Genomic DNA, 22021 nt, shown 5'->3' on the forward strand with positions numbered 1-22021 from the left:
AATTGTTACATTTTGTTAAAGAGATCCTATTTTTTTTTAAAGAAATCTCACCTTTCAGAGGTTGTAAATGTTTGTCCTCTGTGTATACATATTCATCGATGGCATTTATTGAACGTGTTCTATAATTGGGAACTTTATGGGATATGCGTAAGTATTCTAGGGGCTACTAGAAATTTCTGCTTTTATAATCTAGCTCTTAGGACTTGACAGTGCCAAAGGAAATGTGCTTATTTTTTAGTTAATTTAGTTAATTTAGTTGGAAATTATCTGGACATTAATAGAGCTTAAGTGAGGGGTCCTATAAAGAACTTTGGGAAATGGAATCTGAGTGCTGATGCTGTGTCCTCATGTTCCATGTAGATACTCATTCACTCTGCCATCCATCTACCCACACATCTACCAATCCAATCAACCATCCATCCACCCACCCATCCACCCATCTTCCATCCGCCCAGCTGCCCACCCATCCACCCACCCAATCAACCACCCATTCACCCAGCTGCCCACACACCCACCCACCCAACCAACGACCCAGCCACCCATCCATCAGCCCGCCCAACCATCCATCCATCCATCTGCCTACCCACCCACCTGCCCATCCGCCCACCCATCCATCCAGCCATCTGCCCACCCAGCCACCCGTCCATCCATCCACCCACCCATCTATCCACTCACCCTCCCATCCATCCGTCCATCCATCCACCCAAAAATATTCCTTGAGGGTCTGCAGTAAAGGTGGCCTTAAGTGGATGCTGAGGACACACAGACATGTAAGATGTGTCCTTGCCCCTAGAATGTAGACGGACAAAAAGCAATGGCTATTTTCATGGAAACAACAGAGGTTTCTTTGCCCCGTGTTTTGAGTGTGCAGTTCTCTGAAGGACTCCTTTGTCTTGTTTAGCACCACCTGAAAAAGCTGGAAGGCCGCCGCCTGGATTATGATTATAAAAAGAAGCGAGTAGGTAAGATACCAGATGAAGAAGTCAGACAAGCGGTAGAAAAATTTGAAGAGTCAAAGGAGTTGGCTGAAAGAAGCATGTTTAATTTTTTAGAAAATGATGTAAGTATTTAAACCAAACAGGAGACTTTAATGTGATTAAAAACATTGAATATATGATTAGGACCAACATGAGGAGAAGCTCCGGAGCCTTAGTTTACAAAAGCTTCCAGAATTTTCTGTAGCCATTATCTATCTCCTGCCTCAGAAATAGCTCCGGACATTTGGCAAGCCCCAGCTCAAACCTCAGATCTCGAGAAGTCCTGTTCATCCCAGGATTGCTCCCGAGCTGTGCTCCAGGTGGCCCCGGGGAGGGGGGTCGTTTGGGGAGTTAGATAGCGGACCGGCTTTCGTATTTGAGGCCGTTGCGTGGTGGTTCTGCAGGAGAATGGAAATCCCATATCGTGTGGTCACTGCAGTTTTGCTAAGACTGAGAGAAGCACCGTGTGAGGCAGATGCTTGAGGAGGAGCAGCTCTCTGATGCCTTTCTTGTCATCGTGAACGTTCAGGATATCAGAGCATGATCTACACTGTTCAGCTGTACCTGAGTGGCGGTGCTTGTGAGCTCGGGGATCGTGAAGGTCTCGACACAGATCCCTCAGAAATGCAAAATATTCTGTCATACTCTGATTCCTGCCAGCTTATGTTTGATTTGTCCAAGGGAAGCTAGATTCAGCATACTGAAGAGGCATGGTCACCCCGTCCTGCGCATCCTGAAGGCTGAAGGCTTCCCTCCTTTGCCTCGGTGATGAGGCCTTTTGTGTTTGTTGCTGCCCGATTGGAAGAGCCTTCTGCCACCTGCTTGTCTCCGGCGTCCCTGTCCTAAACTTGGCCTTGGCAGTGTCCTGTGCCATTTTGGTCCAGCCTTAGTTTTGGACCCTCTTTGTTGAACTTTCAAACCTGTGGAGACAAGGTGGAGGATTTATTTATCTGCAAAACCATGTTCTACTTCCAATAGTTCATTAAAAGGTGTATCAAGGTCTCGCATTTTCGAGTTAAGTCAAACAAAACGTACTGAGCAGCCTTTCTTTGCCGTGGTGACGTGTTGGGGAATTACGTTCAGTGTTGACAAGACGTTGATCCTGGAGAAAACAATTTGAAAATCCCCACGTCCACGAAACCTGAGTGCTGAGAAGTACACTCTATTATGCTTCTCCTTTTAATAGTTTATCAGGTTTTTTACATCTTATGGGAAATGGGAAGAGGTGTAACCATTGGCTCTGTTTTTCTTGTTTGTTTATTTTCCCTTAAAAATATCACTTTTCTCTTGAAATTGTCCCGAAGCCATCGGCAATTTTGGTTTTGTTTCGTCTCCGATTGCCGTATTTGATCTTTTGAAGTATTCAGCACGTGGTTTTGGAGTGTGACGTATTGGATGCGTCTGATCCTTACCAGGCCGTGGCAGACGTCGTCCTTCCGGTCCCGTGCCTGGTAGTGGTGGATTTAAACTCTGAGGTTGAATATCGTGTGTCTCACGGCCCGCCTGCCCCGCGTACTTTTTCATTCACGAAGCACGATGATGATGGGCTTTTTGCAAAGCCCTCCATTAGGGGTCTCCTTCGGTTTCTCTGTCTCTGCCAGTTCCCCCAGTTGACCTGTTTTCCCTTCAAGGTCAAGCAGAAGTCAGGAATGATCCCTTCCGTACGGAAACTCGGTCACTGGTCCCTTGGCTGACAGTGACCGTATTCGCAAATGAGTGGACTGCCTCCCACCCCGCCCCGGCACGAGTCAGAGCTAGGTCTTAACTCCAGCCCTGCAGGGGAACTGCAGTGCGTCCCCTGAGGTGTCCTGGGGTGGAGGGTACCCCCGTTCACCTCTGGGGAGCCTGAGCTGCTCCCTCAGGTCCGACAGGCGGTGCTGGCTCGTTTCAGGGATGGCCTGTTGCTTCTGGCCTCTGACAAAAGCCCCTGGAAACCAGCCACGCAGGTGGGAGGAGACCGAGATCAGAAGACAGCTAAGGACTTCGGAGCCGCCTTGGAACGAGGCTGCTTCCCTTTCTCTGGTCTCGTCTCCTTGTGCCATCTTTAACCGCGGGGCTCACCGGGTACTCTGCCTGCTGAGTCCTGCAGGCATGGCCATAGCAGTGCCGAAGCGGTTGGTGGTGATGACAAGGACGATCGTGACAGTGACAAGGGGCCGTGTGCTGAGTGACTCGTGCTGGGGCCTGAGGGGTGCAGGGGTGGCCCCTCAAGCATGGCATGCCTGCTTTCACCGCTTCCCCTTCCTGGGCTTATAGTCGAGGACGCTCACAAGTTGCCGTGTAGGCTCCAGAAGGCTGCCTTCCTTCTGTTCTTGGGGCAGCGGCAATCAGACCCAGAAGGGCACCGTCTTGACCTTTTCCGTGTCGGTGTGTCTGGGCCAGGCCCGGGCGGTCTGGCGGTCCTGTGGATGAGGCACGGTCTAGAAAATCTTCTCCACTTCAGCCCTCGGACCTGACAGGCGGATGCGGAGGTGGTTGGTGTTTGGGGATCAGCGGCAGGTGACTGGTGGGGAAGACAAAGAAGCGGTGCGTGGGGGGAGGACACATTCACGGAGCTCTCAGCCCTGCCCTTGCCCTTCTCTACACCCAGGCCAGCCCCAGGGCCCTGCAGCCCACAGAACCCTGACTTCCTGCTCTCTGTGGGTCACCAGCTCCTGTCCAACCTTTGCCGCTCGGCCCCTTCTATCTGTGGCTGCTGTCTTTCTCGGTGAGGAGGCTCAGGAGGAGGAGCGATGCTTCAGGACGGCTGGGGTTTCTTCCAGGAACCGATCCTGCCATTAAAGATGGCTGGGGTCTTAATTCCCAGATAAACACGGTGGGTCTGCAGGCCCCGCCTTTGTCCAGGGGCTTGGACGGCGCTTGCGCCCGACGTGGCACTTGCCACCGCCCAGGTGCGTGCCTGTTCCCCAGGGACGTGGTGGCAGACAGCCAAGGGCCTGGCGCCTCCTCCAGACACAGGTGGGAGATGTTGGTACCATCGTGAGCTAGAGGTTTGGGGCCGTCAGTCAGAGCTGGCCACCCCTTTGCGTTCTAGGTGAGGAACGGACACAGACGCCAGATTGGAACCAAGGGGCCGCCCTTTTCACTGATGAGAACACCCAGTAATTATACCCTACGGGCCTCCTGGGCAGTGGTGCTGGAGGGGATGACATGGACCTACGCATGTCCAGCTAGGACTTCCGTCCTTCTGTCCTCAGCTGACGAAAGCCACCCTGCTCGGCTATCCAGACACACTCTGAGACATGGGGCCTCTGGTCATGCAGAGCTGGCTTTGGGGGCAGAATAAGCCATCCTGCTAATTAGGGAACATTCCCTGATCTCCTCCCCGGCAGGAGTGAAGAGGGGCTGGAGGAGGTAGATAAGCAGAGCGGCGTGAATGAAGGGGGGGATGGCGTGTCCGGGGCCTGGTGCCACCCGCCCATCTCTGCCTGGCACTGACGGTTCGAACCCCAGAGTCTCACTCTCCAGGGAACAGGGGGGTGGGTGTCTTGTCCAGCCCTCACATCTTGTAGCCGCGGCTAAGACACAAGGAAAGCTTCGCCAGATAACGCCAGAGATCTGCCTGGTTTGAGGAGAGCCCCGACTGGGACGCACAGGGTTGGTTTTTCTGGAATCTCCAAATGCAGATTATGTAACCCTTGTCTAGGATTTTCTGGCCAATGGGCCATTTGTGGGGCTTTCCAGGGGGTGGTTGCTCATCTGTCCTCACATCTGAATTCTCCCAACTGAGAAACAAACAGGGACAGCCGAACAAGGGTCACATACCGGCCCCTTGCCCAGAGGATGGGACTTTCTGGAAATCCGTGTGGGCAGCTTGGGCCTGGGCCCACAATGGGACTCTAGCTACCTACCCCGGGACTGAAGTCTAGACCTTGGGACCCATAGGGGGAGTGAGGTGGGCAGAGCAGAAAGGCAGATCTTGGCGAACCCACATTCTTAGAGAATTCAGACCTCAGAGTCATACTCCACTTATCGCCTATTCAGTGCTGGGTGCAGACACCCTGGTTGTCGGGGGCCCCCTGACTTCCTTGGTCAGACAGAGCACCCCTGTACCTGTGATGTGGAAAGAAGGAAGGGGCGGTGTGAGGGACCCGAATTGGTCACTCCGATATTCCCAAGAAAACTGGCGTTTATTTTCCTGTCTGAGTTTGGCAGAGTTGTGAGTGGGAGAACCAAAGAGAAGTCTCCTTTGGCCCCACACTGGAATCCTCGGTTGTCTTGTCAGTCGGGGCTGGATTGGAGACCTTGGGCATCTCTTCACCTGTTGCTCATTATTCCGTGCACAGATGCAAGCCCGGAGGTGTTTTGGTCCACCAGCTTTCCCGGGAGCCCCGAGGGTTAGGCCTGGCGGGGCTCCCCCTAGGAGAGGGGCCCCTGTGCCCATCACAATTTGCTCTGAGGTGGGGGTGCGGGGAATTGAGCAGGTTGGTTGCCCGCCTTCACCATTTCTTGGGAATGGCCTGTGAACACTCTTCTTCTGTCTTTGCAGAGAAGTCTATTCCTCACCCGTGACATCATGGAATGTAGGTCTTTGACTTTGCAGGAGCCAGAGAGAGCACCTAGAATATCCCCATTCCAGGCCCATGAGGCCAGACACCTGCACTTGTCTCTAGCTCTCTTGGTCCACGTCTCCTGCCTGGGGATCCTCCCTCCATCCGTGGGCTCCTGCAACAAGTGGGGTTACTGGATTGCAGATTCCTGGGTTCTTTCCTTTGGTCCGGGGTGGCATTTTCCTAAATTCATTCCACGGGCTGTAGTAGGTTGCACTGATAATGTTTCTACGCTCAAATGAGTTTGGCAAACCCTCACGTGGACAAAACTAGGCAGGTTTTCTTGATCCCAAGACTTTTCAGAGTCTTTATATGACAATGTGAAAAGTTGGTCTCGGAGAGATTCCTAAGGCAGGGCACACCGGGGAGTTTCTCAAACCTGTTTGACCTTCCGCATCATCATTATTGCTGTCATTTCAAGGGACTGGTGACACGTGGCACAAGGTACATTAGGAAAAACTGGGCTCGCGGAAGGAAGGTGCACCCAAGGAGCAAACCACCTGAAATCTGATTCTGGTTTCACTTCTGCTTAGCTGTTTGCCCCTGGAAAGTCACCTTGACCTACACATGTCAGGAAACCCTTTGGGAATGTGGAGTGGAGAATGGAAGCATAAGGGGCTGTTATCTAGGCTACTGAGTTCATTGCCTTGCTCAGACTTTCTCAGAAACTCTGAGTAAAGCTCTCACCCCATTAGCAAAGGCGTCTAAGATCAGACTCCTCTAGCTTCTGCGGGGAGTCCAGAAGGAGTGGACGTCTTTGATATGACGGAGCAAGAGATCACTTGGATAACCACAAGTCAGATCGAAGATGCTCTCTCCGTTGGAAATACACCGTTTTCAGCTGTGAAAGGGGATGGCTTGTCGCCTTCCAGAAGAGGTGCATTTCCTCGTTCTTGCATGCCAGGCTCGCTGCAGATTCCAGGCATCTGGGTGCAGGGTGTTACCTACTGACATCCCTCTCATCCCTCCTCGTGCCGTGGTCTTCAGGGTGTGCCTCTCCACCCACTTACCTGGCCGCTAACCGGTCCTGTGGTAACTAGTCGCTGAAGGGTCTGAGGAGGAGAGTTCACAGCCCTGCTCCTACTTGGCCACTGTTTCTATAACCTTCTGCAGAGGGCTGATCTTACTACAGGATGCAGTCCTTGGAGCTGTCCTTCCTTTGGGTTCAGCCCAGGTCCTTTGCACTTGGTCTGCAGGTCACCCCAGTGGCTCAGGTCCAATTCAAGTGTCCCTGGGGCCACAGCCCGGGGACTTCTTGTGTTCGTAGTCCACAGTAGTATGGGGACGTAGGTGCTCTGCCTCCATCCCCAGGGCTCAGTACCCCCAACGGCCTCATGTGCTTATAATCAGCCATTGGTTTGCAGCGAACGAGAGGGTTTTGAAGGAGAATGTGCCCACGGGCGACACCCCGGAGACACACTGAGTCTTGCCCCAGGGGAGGGAGCGAGGACTCGCGGAGTGGGGTGGCGTCGGCCGTGAAGCCCGCATGAGGCATCTTCATCCCTCTTACTCTGCCCCCCCGATGTACCTCCTTCTTTGACTCTGACCCTCCTGCCTCCCTCTTCTAGGAACCTATGATGACACTGGGCCACCCAGATAACCCAGGTCATCCTCTAGTTCAAGACCCTTAACTCAATCACACCCACAGAGTCTCTTTTGCCCGGGAAGGTGACATAGTCACAGATTTGGGGAGATGGGCTTGGGCATCTTTGGGGGCCATTTTCCTCTCCACCACAAGCTCTTTCTGGTTCCTTTGCCCCGGGTAGCTTCCTAGTCCTCGCCCCACCATCTGCCAGCACCATGGCCCGTACCTGGACCCTCCCTCCTTCTCCTCTAGCTTACTGGGAAGTCTGAGTTTCTTGCTTCAGGCACCTGGCCAGGAGTGACCCACCGTGACGGCGAGTGCACTTTACTCTGAGCCGGGAGCTCTGTGTGTGTGATGCGTGGTCACACTTCACTCCCAAGGTGGCACCAGAGAGGGGCAGTGTTGTTCTCGGCCCTAAGTAGAGTTACACCTGTCTTCTCATCCCAGGTGACCTTCCCCGAGTCAACAGGTGGATTTGCCACATTGAGTGGTGTGGCCAGTGGAAGAAACGCTTTACCTTCCGGACAGGTACTTGCAAGGCCTGGCTTTATCGCTGCCTTGGTTCTGCCTGTCCAGGTGTTGAATCCGACGTGGGGTTTGGGAAGCAGAGACCACTCGCACGCACCTTGCTGCTTATGGCCCGGGGATAAGCGGAAGCCTCCGTTTTCTGGCACGGGGAGGCACGGAAGCCCCTTGTGGCACCACGTGGCTTCCCGGCCAGCAGGAACTTTGCAGCACCGTCTCTCCAGTGGTTGCATTGAGCACCATGCAGCACCACTGTTCTCTCCCAAGGGGCCTTGGGACTCAGTTCCTTCCCAAAGTCAGCCACCGAACGAATAGTGACAGATGCATCTCTAGGTTACATAACTTGTCTGAGCCAACCAGACAGGAGCTCTGGTGATCTTTCCCTCTCTCCCTCCCTCCCCGTCCCCCATATGTTTCCAGGAATACTCCTTTTTTCACTGCTCCTTTGAAAAGAGAAATGTCAAACATATCTCAAAGTGGGGATTAAAATAGCAGTTAACTTTACTGAAGGCAGTGAGGTGTGGCTCAGATCGGACCCGACCCGCCGCTCCCCCCAGCTGGGGAGCACGGTTCCTGCTTCGGCAGATTCTGCTGTGGTCGAGTTGGGCCGTTAAACTGGACTTGTTTAAACGTGAAAGCCAGAGAAGTGAAATTTAAGAAATCCTTAGGATTTCTGTGGGGCCAGGCTGTCTTTGTTTTGTTCATTGGGTTTTGGGAAATTTAAGGCTAGGCTTGGTGCTCTTCCAGCCCCAGGCGCGGCAAAGTGACTGTAACACAATGGGATTTCCTTGTTCGGATGCGGAGCACAGTGGGGCACCAGTGGGATGCTGTGGGTTTCTCAGGTGTGTACTGGGCCGTGTTGATGTGTGCGCAAGGAAAGCGAGTGTAGGGCAGCCGAAGCAGGGTCTGTAGCAACAAATGGAAGCAGCTTGGGTCTTTGAAGGTGGACCAGTCCGTGGTTGGTTTTACGGGGTGAATAAGCAGGGCAGACTCTGCCCTCAAGCTGCTTAGCACGTGGGAATGATGCATAGGCTTTGGGGAAGCTTTGGAAGAGGGGGGATTGATTTTGGTTTGTGACCTTCTCCGGATCTGGAGGTCATGGGGCTCTTGCTGGGGGTCCTTATCACCTCAACCCAGAGGTCCTGCGTCCGAGGCTTGCCAACACCAGCGTCCTGAATCCCGCTTTTCTGGAGCAGCTATTCAGACACATGGGGGAAGCGGGGAAGCTCCCACAGGGGACGCCTCTTCCTCAATCCATGCATCCCCTGGTCTTCCAGCCTTTCTTATGTGATAGAGCTTTTCTACTTTAGTTTTTCCATCGATTCGGGGGACCGAGAGATACAAGAGGCTGTAGAGTTCATTCCTTTCGGCTGTCACGTTTCATGGCCACGATTTTGTGCGGACAGCGAGACACAGGGAGCTGGCAAGTGTTTGCCCTGGTGCCCACCCTCCCCTGGTTTCCTTTCTTATGTGAGAACAGCTTAATTTACTTAGCTTCCTGATTTGACTTAGCTAGAAGATGCCCGAAGAGACATTTCACTAAGGAAGAGGTTCATTTACTCAGTGTTGGCTTCCCATGTCATTGGAAAGCTTTATGTCTCTGTGTTCAGATCCGTGAGCTTTAGAGCACAAAAATCTCTTGAGGGTGTCATCTGATTGGGAAAACCAGCTTCCATTGAGCTAAACCAAATTTTAATCACAAATAAATTTGAACATGGTTTTCCAGAATATACAGCTTTCTACCACCACCCGTGTGATGATGACGCAGCCTAAGGAAATGAAATGGACCAGAGCCGAGGACGACGCGGGGCTTCCCTGCGAAGCTGGGTCTTTGTTGCTGGTCCCGCCTCTCTCTCTCTCTGAACATTACATAGGCCTTGGCATAATTTCCCACTTTTGCTGCAGGTAGAACAAGTCAGCCAGTTGGCCGTGTTCATAGAGGCAGCTTTAGACTATCACAAACAGTCCACGGAGATCCTGCAGGAGTTACAGAGCAATCTGCAGATGCGGTAAGAGCCTTCACGTGCCCTGCCAACCCGGGGCTGCCGAGTAGACTCCATCTGAATCAGTCCCTCCGTCTGCCCCTTCCCGCCGCCCCATTCTGTTTTGAATTTTCTTAGCTGGCTTTCATGGTTGGGTGTGGGATAGCACTGAAGTAATAAGTACGTGGCTCTGGCCAAAGGGACAGAGCTGGGAAAAGCAGTCTGGCGGCTTTTTTCCTTTTGTGTTTCACGAAAGCCCTTTTCCGTGACCTGTGTTCAGGGCAACCTGACAGAGCTGCTCACCCGACAGAGCTGTCCCGGCTTCCTTGCTGATTTGAGGGCTTAAGCCGGGGCGGCGATGGCATGTACCTCCTTGCCAACGTGTAGGGATGTGGAGAAGTGTGAGATGATACGCAGAAAGTATGTAAATATCTGGAAAGTATGTAAATATCCAGGCAGATAGGCCACGTTCGTAATACTGACTCAGAGAGGTACTGAAAGAGTCAAAAATACCTTCTGAACGGTCAAAGGAAGATGGCCGTTCCCCTTAGGTTTTAATGATGATGTATTCTGTATTTCTCTGAAAATTAGTCATATCACACGTAGTAGGCCCAGTAACCCTATTAATTAATATAGTGGGTTAAAAAAACCTACCCCATTCTTGACCAGGTTTGGTAACCGAATATTGTTTTACATGGGATGATGATAGTGAATACGTTTGGAGGGATGTTTGCTTAAATCAATGGCAGATTTCTCAGGTGTGGCCGGTCTCTGAAGCATCCACTTCTTTGCGGGGGGGCATGCATGCAGTGCTCACACGATCACGTTTGTGTATTTCTGTCTCTGCATAAGCAGAAGGGGAGAAAAGGCAGCTAACGTTGCTGGGTGCCCAGTATAACCTGGCACCTGACAGGGGCCTCAGAGACTCTGTGAGAGACCCACACTTTCAAATATATAGCGAAAAACTACGCCGGTAGTCACCGGATATCACCCCCACCACTTTGGGCTACTCACGAACCAATGCGTAAAAATTACCCCCTTCACAACCACCACCTCTCCCCCAAGTTCGTAGGCTCCCCAAGCAGTGCAAACGTACATTTGGAAGCATGGCTTTCTTCATCTGACGTCTGACTGATCTTAAAATGTGTTTTTCAGAATATCAGCTGCATCCAGTGTCCCCAGACGAGAGTATAAGCCACGGCCCATCAAAAGGAGTCCTAGTGAGCTCAATGGGGTGTCCACCACCTCGTCAGCAAAGACAACAGGTAAGATGACCGTTCTGTGTGGCTAGGTGTGCTCTGGAGGGAGGCCTTTGCTTACTGCTGCATTCGGTGTGAGACCCTGAATTTTTTTCTTTAGTTGTTTGGTGAATCCCACTCCCCTTTCCTCTCAGGAATGCTCCTTTTCCTGCTTCCTGGTTTTGGATACTTACGTCAAGTTTCAAAAGTCAAGTTTCAAAAACCGGCACCAGGAAGAATTCCACCACTTACTGCCTTCTGATATGTTAAAACCCTGGCCAGGGCACCAGAGAGCTTCGTGGTCCTCTGTATTTACATTTTGAACTCTTTCAAGATATTTCACTATTTTTTTTTTTTTAAAAAGTTTGAACGAGCATTTGTTGAGCACCTGCTGGATGCTAGGCACCGTCTTAAATGCTGCATCATTATTTTCTCGTTAGATGCATGACACAGATATGTTCTCGGATAAAATGATCCGACGGAGAAAAACAACATTCAATCGGTATAAGTCATGCTGTAGTTTCTCGTGGTCACCTGCTCCGTCCCTGTCCCTTCCCTGGATGTAGCCACGGTTAACAATTTAACCGTGTCTACACTATATACACACGGTTTTAGATTATTTTCTGTTTTTCAAATACAAGATCATACCAGGTGTATTGTTCTGCAGCTTGCTTTCTCTTGGAGTTATTCCCATGTCATGCATATAGATCAGTCTCTATCCCCCTATTTTTTTTTTTTTAAGATTTTATTTATTTATTTGACAGAGAGAGACACGGCGAGAGAGGGAACACAAGCAGGGGGAGTGGGAGAGGGAGAAGCAGGCTTCCTGCGGAGCTGAGAGCCCGATGCAGGACTCGATCCCAGGACCCTGGGATCATGACCTGAGCCGAAGGCAGTCGCTCAACCGACTGAGCCACCCAGGCGCCCTATCCCCCTATTTTTTAATGGCTTCATAGCTTTCCATTATTTATGCCATTTCCCTATTAATGGACGCTAAGGTTGTTTCCAGTTGTTTGCTAAAAGCAATACACTGTATCTGCTTCTATGTGCTGATGGGCAAGTCTTCCTTGGAAGTGAAATTGCTAAGTTAGAGTGAATGCAAATGTTAAATGATAGTAGCTATTGCCAAATGACCTTCCCAAACGGGCTCACTACTCTTGATGTAGTAATGCCTGTTTCCCCATGCCCGGGTCTTTTGACTTCCATTTTTGCCAAGCATTCATGGGTAAAAAAAAAGTATTCAATCTTAATTTGCCTTTCTGTGATAACTAGTGAAGCTGAACTTGTCCCCCACCCTGTAGTTTAGTTTGCCATTTGTATTTTCTTAGGTCTGAACTGTGTGTTCGTGTTAATTCTTTTTCCTTTAGGTTGTTTACTTTGCCTTATTGACTCATACACATTCTTTACGTATGGGGATGTTAATAAGTTTTTTCCCCAGTTTATTGTTGCGTTGTGTGTGTGTGTGTTTTTTTTTTTTTTTTAAGAATTTATTTATTTATTTGACAGAGAGAGACACAGCCTGAGAGGGAACACAAGCAGGGGGAGCGGGAGAGGGAGAAGCAGGCTTCCCGCGGAGCAAGGAGCCCGATGTGGGACTCGATCCCAGGACCCTGGGATCATGACCTGAGCCGAAGGCAGACGCTTAATGACTGAGCCACCCAGGCGCCCGTGTGTGTTTTTTTTTTTAAGTTTTATTTATTTAAATGATCTCTGCACCCAACGTGGGGCTTAAACTCACGACCCCGAGATCAAGAGTTGGATGCTCTTCTAACTGAGCCAGCCAGGGGCCCCTATTGTTGCGATTTTAGAGTTCTTTATATATTCTGAATATAAGTTCTTTGATGAATATGTGGTTTGTAAATATTTTCTTTCACTTTCTAGCTTCTTTTTATTCTTCTAACAGGGTTTTTGGCAGATCAAAAGTTTTTAATTGTGGTGAAGTCATTTCTCATTTCTTCCTTTTAAGATCGTGCTTTTGGCGTAAAGTCTGAGCTTTCTCTGACTGAACAAGTTCTCCTGTGCTTTTTCCCCAGAGTTGTACACGTTTACATTTCAGTCCATGATCCACTCTGAGTTAATTTTTGTACGAGACTGAAGTCGAAGTTCACTTATTTGCCCATGGATTTCAAACCACCTCTTCATAACATACCGGTCCATGGGATTTTCTTCCAACACTGTTGCTATCCTTTAAGATTTCTTTTTCAATTAAAAAATAAAAATGATGGGACTAATATGTGTATATAGTTCTAAAAAGAAAGTGGTGCTACCAGGCCTTTAATGAAAAGCAGCTGTCTCCCTTTCTCCCCTCTCCTCATCTTCATTTCCTGCTCTCAGAAGAACCCACTTTCAGCTCTTTGTTTGGTATGTAGCTCCGTTGTTCTAAATGATATGCTTCTATTGCTAGTTCTTGATTTTTTGGTTTGGGATAAGATCTGTGGTTTCCTGATATGGCAGATGAAGACTGCACTCCCTGTCCTTAGCCTCCCATGAACTTCTCTCCTCACCTCCTCTTTCCTCCTTCCAAGTTACTCATAATCACTGTTTTCATCATGTCACCATCACTTTGACCATGCACAACTCCCCAACCCACGCTGTTATGTTAAATGTCGTTGCCTCTACTTCTTGGTGAAGACATGGGCAGCCCCGTGACTTATCTGGCTCTTCTTGGGTAACGTAAGTCCTCCTCTCGCTTGAGTGCATGGATGCAGGATCTTGATTTGAAGTTGGGCTCCCCCTCAAGCTCTGGCCTATTGTAGGGCAAAGATTGGTGTCAGCAAAGGGATTGTAATTGGCTTCTCCTCTCTTTTTCCATCTACCACTTCTGTTCTTAAAACTCCAGGGAACATATTTCAAGCTCTCTTATGGGTCTTTTTATTTTTATTATTTTTTTTTAGTGTTTTTTTTTTTTTTTAATTCATTTGAGACACAGAGATACAGAGAGAGAGAGAGAAAGCATGAACAGGGAGAGAGGCAGAGGGAGAGGGAGAAACAGGCTCCTCGCTGAGCCAGGAGCCTGATGCGGGGCTCGATCCCAGGACCCTGGGATCATGACCTGAGCTGAAGGCAGACACTTAACCATCTGAGCCACCCAGGTGCCCCATTTTTATTATTTTTTTAAGATTCTATTTATTTATTTGACAGAGAAAGACACAGAGAGAGAAGGAACACAAGCAGGGGGAGCGGGAGAGGGAGAAGCCGGCTTCCTGCGGAGCTGAGAGCCCGATGCAGGACTCGATCCCAGGACCCTGGGATCATGACCTGAGCCGAAGGCAGACACTTAATGTCTGAGCCACCCAGGTGCGCCTCTTACGGGTCTTTTTAAATGTCTCCCTTGACTTGATGTGAAATAGGAAGAATGTAAACACACCCCCCTCTTTCAGGCTCTCCAGAAATTTCTCTAAAAACCCTTTCTGATCTCCATCTCCTGACCCATCTATAGCATAGATAAGGTTGGGATGAAGAGTTGTGAAAACTAGTTTCCTATCTCTTCTAATTTGGTCTTTGTGTTTGTAATTTCTACATGGCAGTCTCCTGTACGTCCATTTTTGTTTTTTAACAGTTCTGAAGCCTCAGCGGTAACATCCATTTTTATATCCTATATCAATATTTACAATGTTAGGAGCATTAAAATAATATTCACAGCTGTATCACACAGTATACTATCATTACATTTCCATTGTCATTCAGCTTTTTATTGTTGGTTACTCTAGCTTCATCATAAGTCTTCAAGTTGGGTGGTGTTAGTCCTCTAACGTTGGTCTTTTTCAAAGCTCTTTGTTTGGGCTGTTCTAGTAGCTTTTCTATGTGAATTTTAGGATTAGCTTTTCAATTTCTATAAAAGAAATCACGCTCAGATTTTGATTTGGTTGAGGTTGAATCTATAAATCAATTCAGTGGGGATTTACAGCTTAACAATATGGAGTTTTCCAGTCTTGAACATAGTCTATTTTCCACTTCAGTTTTCTTAATTTCTCTCTGCCATGTTTTGCTGTTTTCAGCAGATAAGTCTTATACATTTTTAAGTCAGTCTCTCAATACTTCATATTTTTCATGACTTTAAACATTATTTTTATAACATTTCAGTGACCAATTTTTTATTGCTTTGTATAGACATACAGTTGGTTTTTATATATTCATCTTGTGTCCTGCCATGTTGCTAAAGTCACTTATTAGTTTCAGCAGCTTTTTTGTAGATCCTGTAGTTTTTCCATATAGATGATCATGTCATCTACAAATAAAGATTTACTGGATGTTAAGATGCCTTTTATTTGTTTTTCTTGCCTTTTTGTACCTGCTAGAACCTCCAGTATAATGTTGAATAGAATAGTTGGTGCGGACCTGCTTGCCTTGTTCTTGATGTGAGAAGGGTAGCGTTCAGTATCTCATAATTAAGTATGATGTTAGCTGTAGGTTTTTCATAGATGCCTTCTATCAGATTGAATTCCCTTCCAGTCATAGTTTGCTGAGAGTTTTTATCAGGAATGAATTTTTTTGGCATCTATGGAATTGATAATATGTTTTTTCTTTTAGTTGGTTAACATGGTGAGTTATGTTAAATTAATTAAAGCAATCTTATATTCATGGGATAAACCCTTTGTGAGAAAGTTTTTTTTTTAAAGACAATTTTAGAATAGTTTTAGATTTATAGAAAATTTGCAGAGATAGTACACACCATTCCTATGTATGCAAAACTGTTCCCTTATTATTTTTTTCCCTTATTATTAACATCTTATGAGTTTGGTACATCTAGTGAACCTGTATTGCTACATTATTATTAACTAAAGTCTGTACTTTATTCAGATTTCCTTAATTTTTACCTAATGTCCCTTTTCTGTTTCAACATCCCATCCAAGACCAGTGCATTACATTTAGTCATGATATCTGCTTAGACTCCTCTTGGCTGTGATGGTTTCTAAGACTTTCTTTGTTTTTAAGAGCTTGGCAGCTTTGGGGAGTAGTGTTCAGGTATTTTGTAGAATGTCCTTCAGTTGAGATTTGTCTGATATTTTTTTTCATGATGAGACTGGTGATATGGAATTGGGATATGAAATTGGAAGACCACAGAGGCCAAGTGCCATTCTCAGGGTATCAACATGAAATATTACTATTCATGTTAATTGTAATCGATGCTTTTGCTGACCACCTGGCTGAGGCAGTATTTGTCAGCTTTCTCTGTAAAGTTACTCTTTAAAATATTTCCCCGTGCAAAGGTTTTTAACTACAAATTAAATTTCCTTATAGATATGAAGCTATTGAGGTTATCTGTTTCTTTTTGAATGAGCTTTGGTAGTTTGTGCCTTTCATGGCATTTGTCCATTTCATCTAAGTTGCCAGATTTATTGGGATAAAGTTGTTAATATATTCCCTTATTTTCCTTGTAAGATTATATATAGACTTTGTAGTGATGTCACTGCTCTCTTTTCTGATAGGAAATTTGTGTCTTCTCTCTGTGTATAGATGTATCAATCTCAAAGAACCAGTTTTCTGTTGCATTGATTCTCTATTGTTTACTGTTTTCTAGTTCATCGAGTTGCACTTTGCTCTTTATTTTCCGTTTCTTCTTTGAATTTCATTTGCTCTTCATCTACTTTCTTAAGGTTGAGGCTGAGGTCACTGAGTCCTTTCTTCCATCCTAATCTGTGTGTTTAGTGCTGGTTTTTCCCTCGAAGTACTGCTTTAGCAGTGCCCCATAGATCTTGGTATGTTGCCTTCATTTTCATCCTCCTAAAAATAGTTTCTAGTTTCATGTTTGATATCCTCTTTAACCCATGATTTATTTTGAGATATGTTATTTAGTTTCCATATATTTGGGGGGTTTTCCCTATCTTTCTGTTTTAGATTTCCAATTAATTCCATTTTTCTTGGATAACATACTCCAAATGACTTGTACCCTTTAAAATTTTTTAAAACTTCCTTTTTATGACCCAGGATACGATCCATCTTAGTAAATGTTCTTTGCTTGAAATGCACGTGTATTCTGTTCTTGTTGGGTGAAGGGTTCTACAAATGCCAATTTGGTCAAATTGTTTGATAACATAGTTCAAGTCACCTGTACCTTGTGGATATTTTGTCTAGTCTTTTCTATTAATTTTCAGGCAAAGGGCATTGAGATCTCTGACTGTAATTATGAAGTTGTCTCTTCCTGTTCTATCAGAATTCTATCAGAATTGTGGCAGTTCTATCAGAATTATGGGAAGATTGGTTATATTCCCCTCCCCTCCCTTTGTTCTCATTGACCTTTATTTAAATTTGATAACTCATACTGTTTTTAATGATGGGAAATTTTTTTTAATGCTTTAAATATCCTGATCTATTCTCTCTCATTTTTTTCTTTTTAAAATCCTATTAGATGTTGAAACTTTTGTCTTTCTCTTTGGCTCATTTTTTCCTTCTTGCTTTCTAGATTTCTGTTCTTTTTACTTTGTTCTCTGAGAAAATTTCACCTTGTGTATTTTTTTCCTTGTACCTATTCATTTATTTAGCCCATCTATTGAATTTCTTTTTCCAATTGAATAAACTTAAAATAACACAAATTTATTGTCTGTCTTAAGGTTCTGGCGGTTAGAAGTCCTAACATCAAGGTGTTGGTGTTTTTTCAAGAGGCTCTGGGGAAGAATCTGTTACCTTGTCTCATCTACCTTCTAGAGGCTGCCTGCATTCTTTGGCTTGTGGCCCCTCGTTCCATGTTCAAAGCCAGCAGTGGACCATCTTCCAAGCTGTCTGACTTCTGCTTGCATTGTCCTACCTCCTTCTCTGACTCTCACTCTCTTGCCTTCCTCTTCTAAGGTCCCTTGTGATTACATGGTGATAAAATTGGGCCCACCCACGTCATTCAGAGTTATCATTCTGTCTTGAGATCTATAATTTAATCACATCTGCAGATCCCCTTCTGCCATGTAAGGAAGGAATCCACAGGTTCTGGGATGTGGACATCTGGGGTGGGGAGTGGGGAGATGGTTATTACTCTGCTTATCACACCAGTAGTCAGATTTTTAAATTTTAACATGCAATTTGAGAAGTCATTAGATTCTTCATGTCCCTCTAAGAATATTAATCATACTTTCTATGTGTGTGTCTTATTACCACTGCCCACCTCCCCTGGTTGTGAGGGAATAAGGGATGCTCTGCTGAGGGAGGTGCATTGGTTTCTGGTTTTCTGGGTGTTTGCATCCTCACTCCCCTGACTTTGTAGTTCAGGTCCCTGTCCTCATGTCTCCTTCCTGGAGGCAGATGCCTGGGCTCCCCGGTGCTTGGTGGAGACCCGGGATGGGAGGACTCACCTGGCCATTCTTTTCCCAGAATGCCAGCCAGTCATCCAGCTTCCAGTCTGGATGACTTCCACCAACTCTAGGCTTTGGGCATCCTCAGGGCCCACTTCTGGAGCATCTTCGAGAAACATTCTGGGCTTCATTTCTTCCATCTGCCATATCCACTTTCCAGCTATTTCTCACATTCTTCACGATTTCTGGCTGCCAGCAGTGTTCATTCTTGTTTCCCCACGTCACTTGGGAAATTTTAAAAATACCTATTTTACGATTGATGATGATTCGAGATTGAAAGGAAGGCTGCAGTCTTGTACTCAGTCTGTGGTGTCAGCAGCAACCCCCCTCGGGTCCTTCAGCGCGTGTGTCCCCCTGGACGCGTCTCTCTGCTGTTTGTCGCCCGAGGTGGCTTTGGATGCCGAGTGACTATAGACCTCAAGAACCTTGAATCATATCATAGGACAATTATTCTGTTCTCAATTCTTTTTTCATTGTTCTGATTTCAAGGAGGTAAAGCCACAGTTTGGGACTTGAATATTTTTAATGTCAGGTTTTAGCAGAGAAGTTAGGCGTTGGCCTGAAAGCCTTTTTGCAGGCAAGAGTACCCAGCTTGAATTTAATAAAATTGTCTATTTTGGGGGTGCCTGGGTGGCTCAGTCAGCTAAGCGTCTGACTCCTGATTTCGGCTCAGGTGGTGATCTCAGGGTCGAGGGATTGAGTCCTGCATCTGGCTCCGCAGTGGACGTGGAGTCTGCTCGAGGAGTCTCCCTCTCCCTCTGCCCCTCCCCCAGTCAGGGAGCACCACCCATCGTGGACTACTGCATGAGTGAGAGAATCCTATTTTGTCGAGCACTGGTTACACTTTGGGGTCTTTAAAAAAAAAAAAGACAGAAACTGGTATTATTCTAATAGGATACAAAAGAACTCTCCAGGGTACTATGCCTGGGTGTGCTCTTGACAATATTTTAATGAAGTCAATTTTATTCGAATAACTTCAAAGATTTTTCTTTTGAGAGAGAAAAAGAGAGAGCAAATAACTTTAAATGAAATGTTACGTCAAAGATGTAAATTGAAAACTAGTGCCGCATGCCATAGAGACTGTAACCAGGAGACTAATGATGATGGAAAATACACAATTTTTTTTGAGAGAGAGAGCGTGCGCACGCGACTGGGCAGAACGTGCCCTCCTCAATACCCATCACCAGGCTAACCCATCCTCCCACCCTGAAGGCCACCTTCTTTCTTCCTCTTCTTGCCTAGCCTTCCTTACCTTATGGAGGCTACCTGAGGCCGTCTCAATCAGTAGGTGAGTGGGAGTGGGGAGGCAATGCCTTTTGTTTCATCTTTGCTGCAGAACTGGGTCTTTCATTTGGCTTAGAGAGTCTCAGAATGATTTGGAATAACAGCCTGCTTGTCTTCTGTTCTTTGGGACAGAGAAGCAGTTAGGTTTTCTCAATGTGCTGGGCTCCCACCTCTGATCTTTCTCTCTTCCCTTGTATCTTTGCTTACAAACCAGGCAGTTCTTGTCTTTCTTATAATAATTTGCTGGATGCACCAAGAAGGACTCATGTACACTAACATTTTATTTTATCCAGCTTTTTTCTTCAGAGCTGCTGGTATGCAGTGTGCTTTCAAAGGTATCATAGGCAACAGTTTCACTGAATGTTTTGCCATGACCTGACGAGGGTCAGCGGCTTTCACGCCTCTTATACCTGCTTCTTCCTCATCACTGGCTGCCCACTGCTTCAGCATCCCAAACTTGATGGTGAGAACACCCCACTGCTGGCACTAGGTTGTGTTAGGTAAGAGTAGTTAATGTTCCACAGAGACTCCAAAAAACAGTGGTTCAAAAGGTAGGAATTAAGAGTGGGCTGGAGATTCCTCTTTAGGAAATGAGCCCTAAATGGCTCACATCACTCCCACTCCCAGCCTGGCAAGAGCAGAGTCTGATGGCCGTACCTGGCTGCAAAGGCTGGGGAGGGAGAGGGAAGCTGGAGAGCCACATCCTACCTGTGTCCATATTCCTGGGGAAGAAAGCCAGCGTGGGTTTTGGTGGTTAGCTTGTGGTTTCTACCGCGGACATCTACTACACGTTTGTTGAGGAAGAAAACATCTGTTCTGTCTCCCACTGACCTCTCTGTAGGGTCCCACGTAATTCGTTTCCGTTAGGGGGTGGCCGACGCCCATGCCCACACTGCTAGTGGGAATGCATGTTAAGGTAACTTAGGAGTTGGCAGATGTCTTCTGTCGGGGGTCAAGTGGTAAATCCTTTAGGCTTCGTGGGCTCACCTCTATTGTAGCCATGTGACTCCGTTAGAAGCGGCCATAGACAATCTGAAAATGAATGAGCAAGGCTGTGTTCCATTAAAACATTATTTGGCCTGCAGGCCATACGTAGTTTGCCGAGCCCTGGGGTGACTCACTGGGAAATCAATTTAGCAGTATCTGTCGAAATTAATAAAAATGTTTATGCATTCTCAGTGGCTTCATTCCCAGAAATGTATCCTAAGGAAGTAATTTAAGCAATAGCCTATTCGTCCAGCTGTTGCAGCACTGTCTAGAGACATGAAAAGTCAGAAGTGAAAATAACCTAATGACCGGTGTTTGTTTATAGATATTTGTCAATACTAGGATACTGGTTAAGTAGATAATGGTACATCAAATGGGATGTTATGTAGCTATTCAAATGCATTCACATGGAAATTAGGTAGAAACAAAAATGTTCATGGTGTGATGGTTGAGGGGAAAAGAAAGACACCAAGTTGTAAGTATAGTGTGATGACAGTTTGATGACAGTTTTGCAAGTCGACATCTGTGTGTAGCCCAGGTTAAAGGGTAGTAGGATTATGGGCGATATTTTCCTGTTTTCAGGATTTTCTTTAATATTTGAATAAAAGATGTATTTAATAATGGAAAATTGATGGACCTCAAGAAAAGGTATACTTCCTTCTTTAAAGAAATTGTGCACCACATTTTTTTTTAAAGATTTTATTTATTTATTTGACAGAGAGGGAACACCAGCAGGGAGAGTGGGAGAGGGAGAAGCAGGCTTCCCACGGAGCAGGGAGCCCGATGTGGGGCTCGATCCCAGGACTGAGCCACCCAGGCGCCCCTGTGCACCACATTTTGTTCCCTGTTTTCCCTGGCCCCCGGGAAGCTCAGTGCCAGATGCGAAGGACCAGCACAGGGACCGTTGACGTGCATGCAGCCGCCTCACGCTCCCCTCCTCCCCTTACGTCAGGGCCACCATGTATCCTCGTTCGCTTGGCAAAGGCGCAAGCGAACTGCCCCAAGACAGTCCTGTGTCTGTCGCTTTAGTTTAGTTTTTAATAATGCCCTCCTTTTACTCTTGAAAGTTCTCTTGTTTGGATGAAAATCTATTGTTTCCCTAGTGTTTGTGGCTTTGCTTTTCGACTTCTGGTCCAGAAACACTGTATTCTGAATATGTGTGTTATTGTAAGCCACTTCAAAATTTCTGTTTGGAAAGAAGCTGGGTAGAAAAACAAACTAAGTGGGTGTCTGGGTGGCTCAGTTGGTTAAGCGACTGCCTTCAGCTCAGGTCATGATCTTGGAGTCCCTGGATCGAGTCCCACATCGGGCTCCCTGCTCGGCGGGGAGCCTGCTTCTCCCTCTAACCCTCGCCCCTCTCATGTACTCTCTCTCTCTCTCATTCTCGCTCTCTCAAATAAATAAATAAATCTTTAAAAGAAAAACTAAGTAAAAACTTTGAAAATGCATCCAACCCCAGGCTGCCCATTGCCCGCCCTCCCCGCAGTCTGTTGTATCTGAGTGGAGCACAGCTAGCAGACCCCAGAACCGAGGGTCCAGCTCCCGGGCTGCCATGCTCTCATCGAGGGAGAACTCAGCTCTTCTTTGACGAAGGGTGTCCTCATCTACCTGTA

The 22021-nt window shown here is 47.0% G+C and overlaps 1 protein-coding gene across 2 annotated transcripts in view; it reads left to right on the forward strand.

Moving 5' to 3' along the window:
* The window catches only part of SH3GL3 (SH3 domain containing GRB2 like 3, endophilin A3), a 134896-nt gene that overhangs the window by 98499 nt on the left and 14376 nt on the right, over window positions 1-22021 (forward strand). For both annotated transcript variants that reach the window (XM_035024247.1, XM_035024248.1), the window contains 3 exons: window positions 902-1060; window positions 9543-9646; window positions 10775-10884. In XM_035024247.1, the coding sequence (XP_034880138.1) occupies window positions 902-1060; window positions 9543-9646; window positions 10775-10884 (373 nt within the window). The remainder of the gene's footprint in view (window positions 1-901; window positions 1061-9542; window positions 9647-10774; window positions 10885-22021) is intronic.

The sequence above is a fragment of the Mirounga leonina genome, unplaced genomic scaffold (genome assembly GCF_011800145.1).
Source record: "Mirounga leonina isolate KUSES-001 unplaced genomic scaffold, KU_Mleo_1.0 Mir_178, whole genome shotgun sequence".
Taxonomy (NCBI): domain Eukaryota; kingdom Metazoa; phylum Chordata; class Mammalia; order Carnivora; family Phocidae; genus Mirounga; species Mirounga leonina.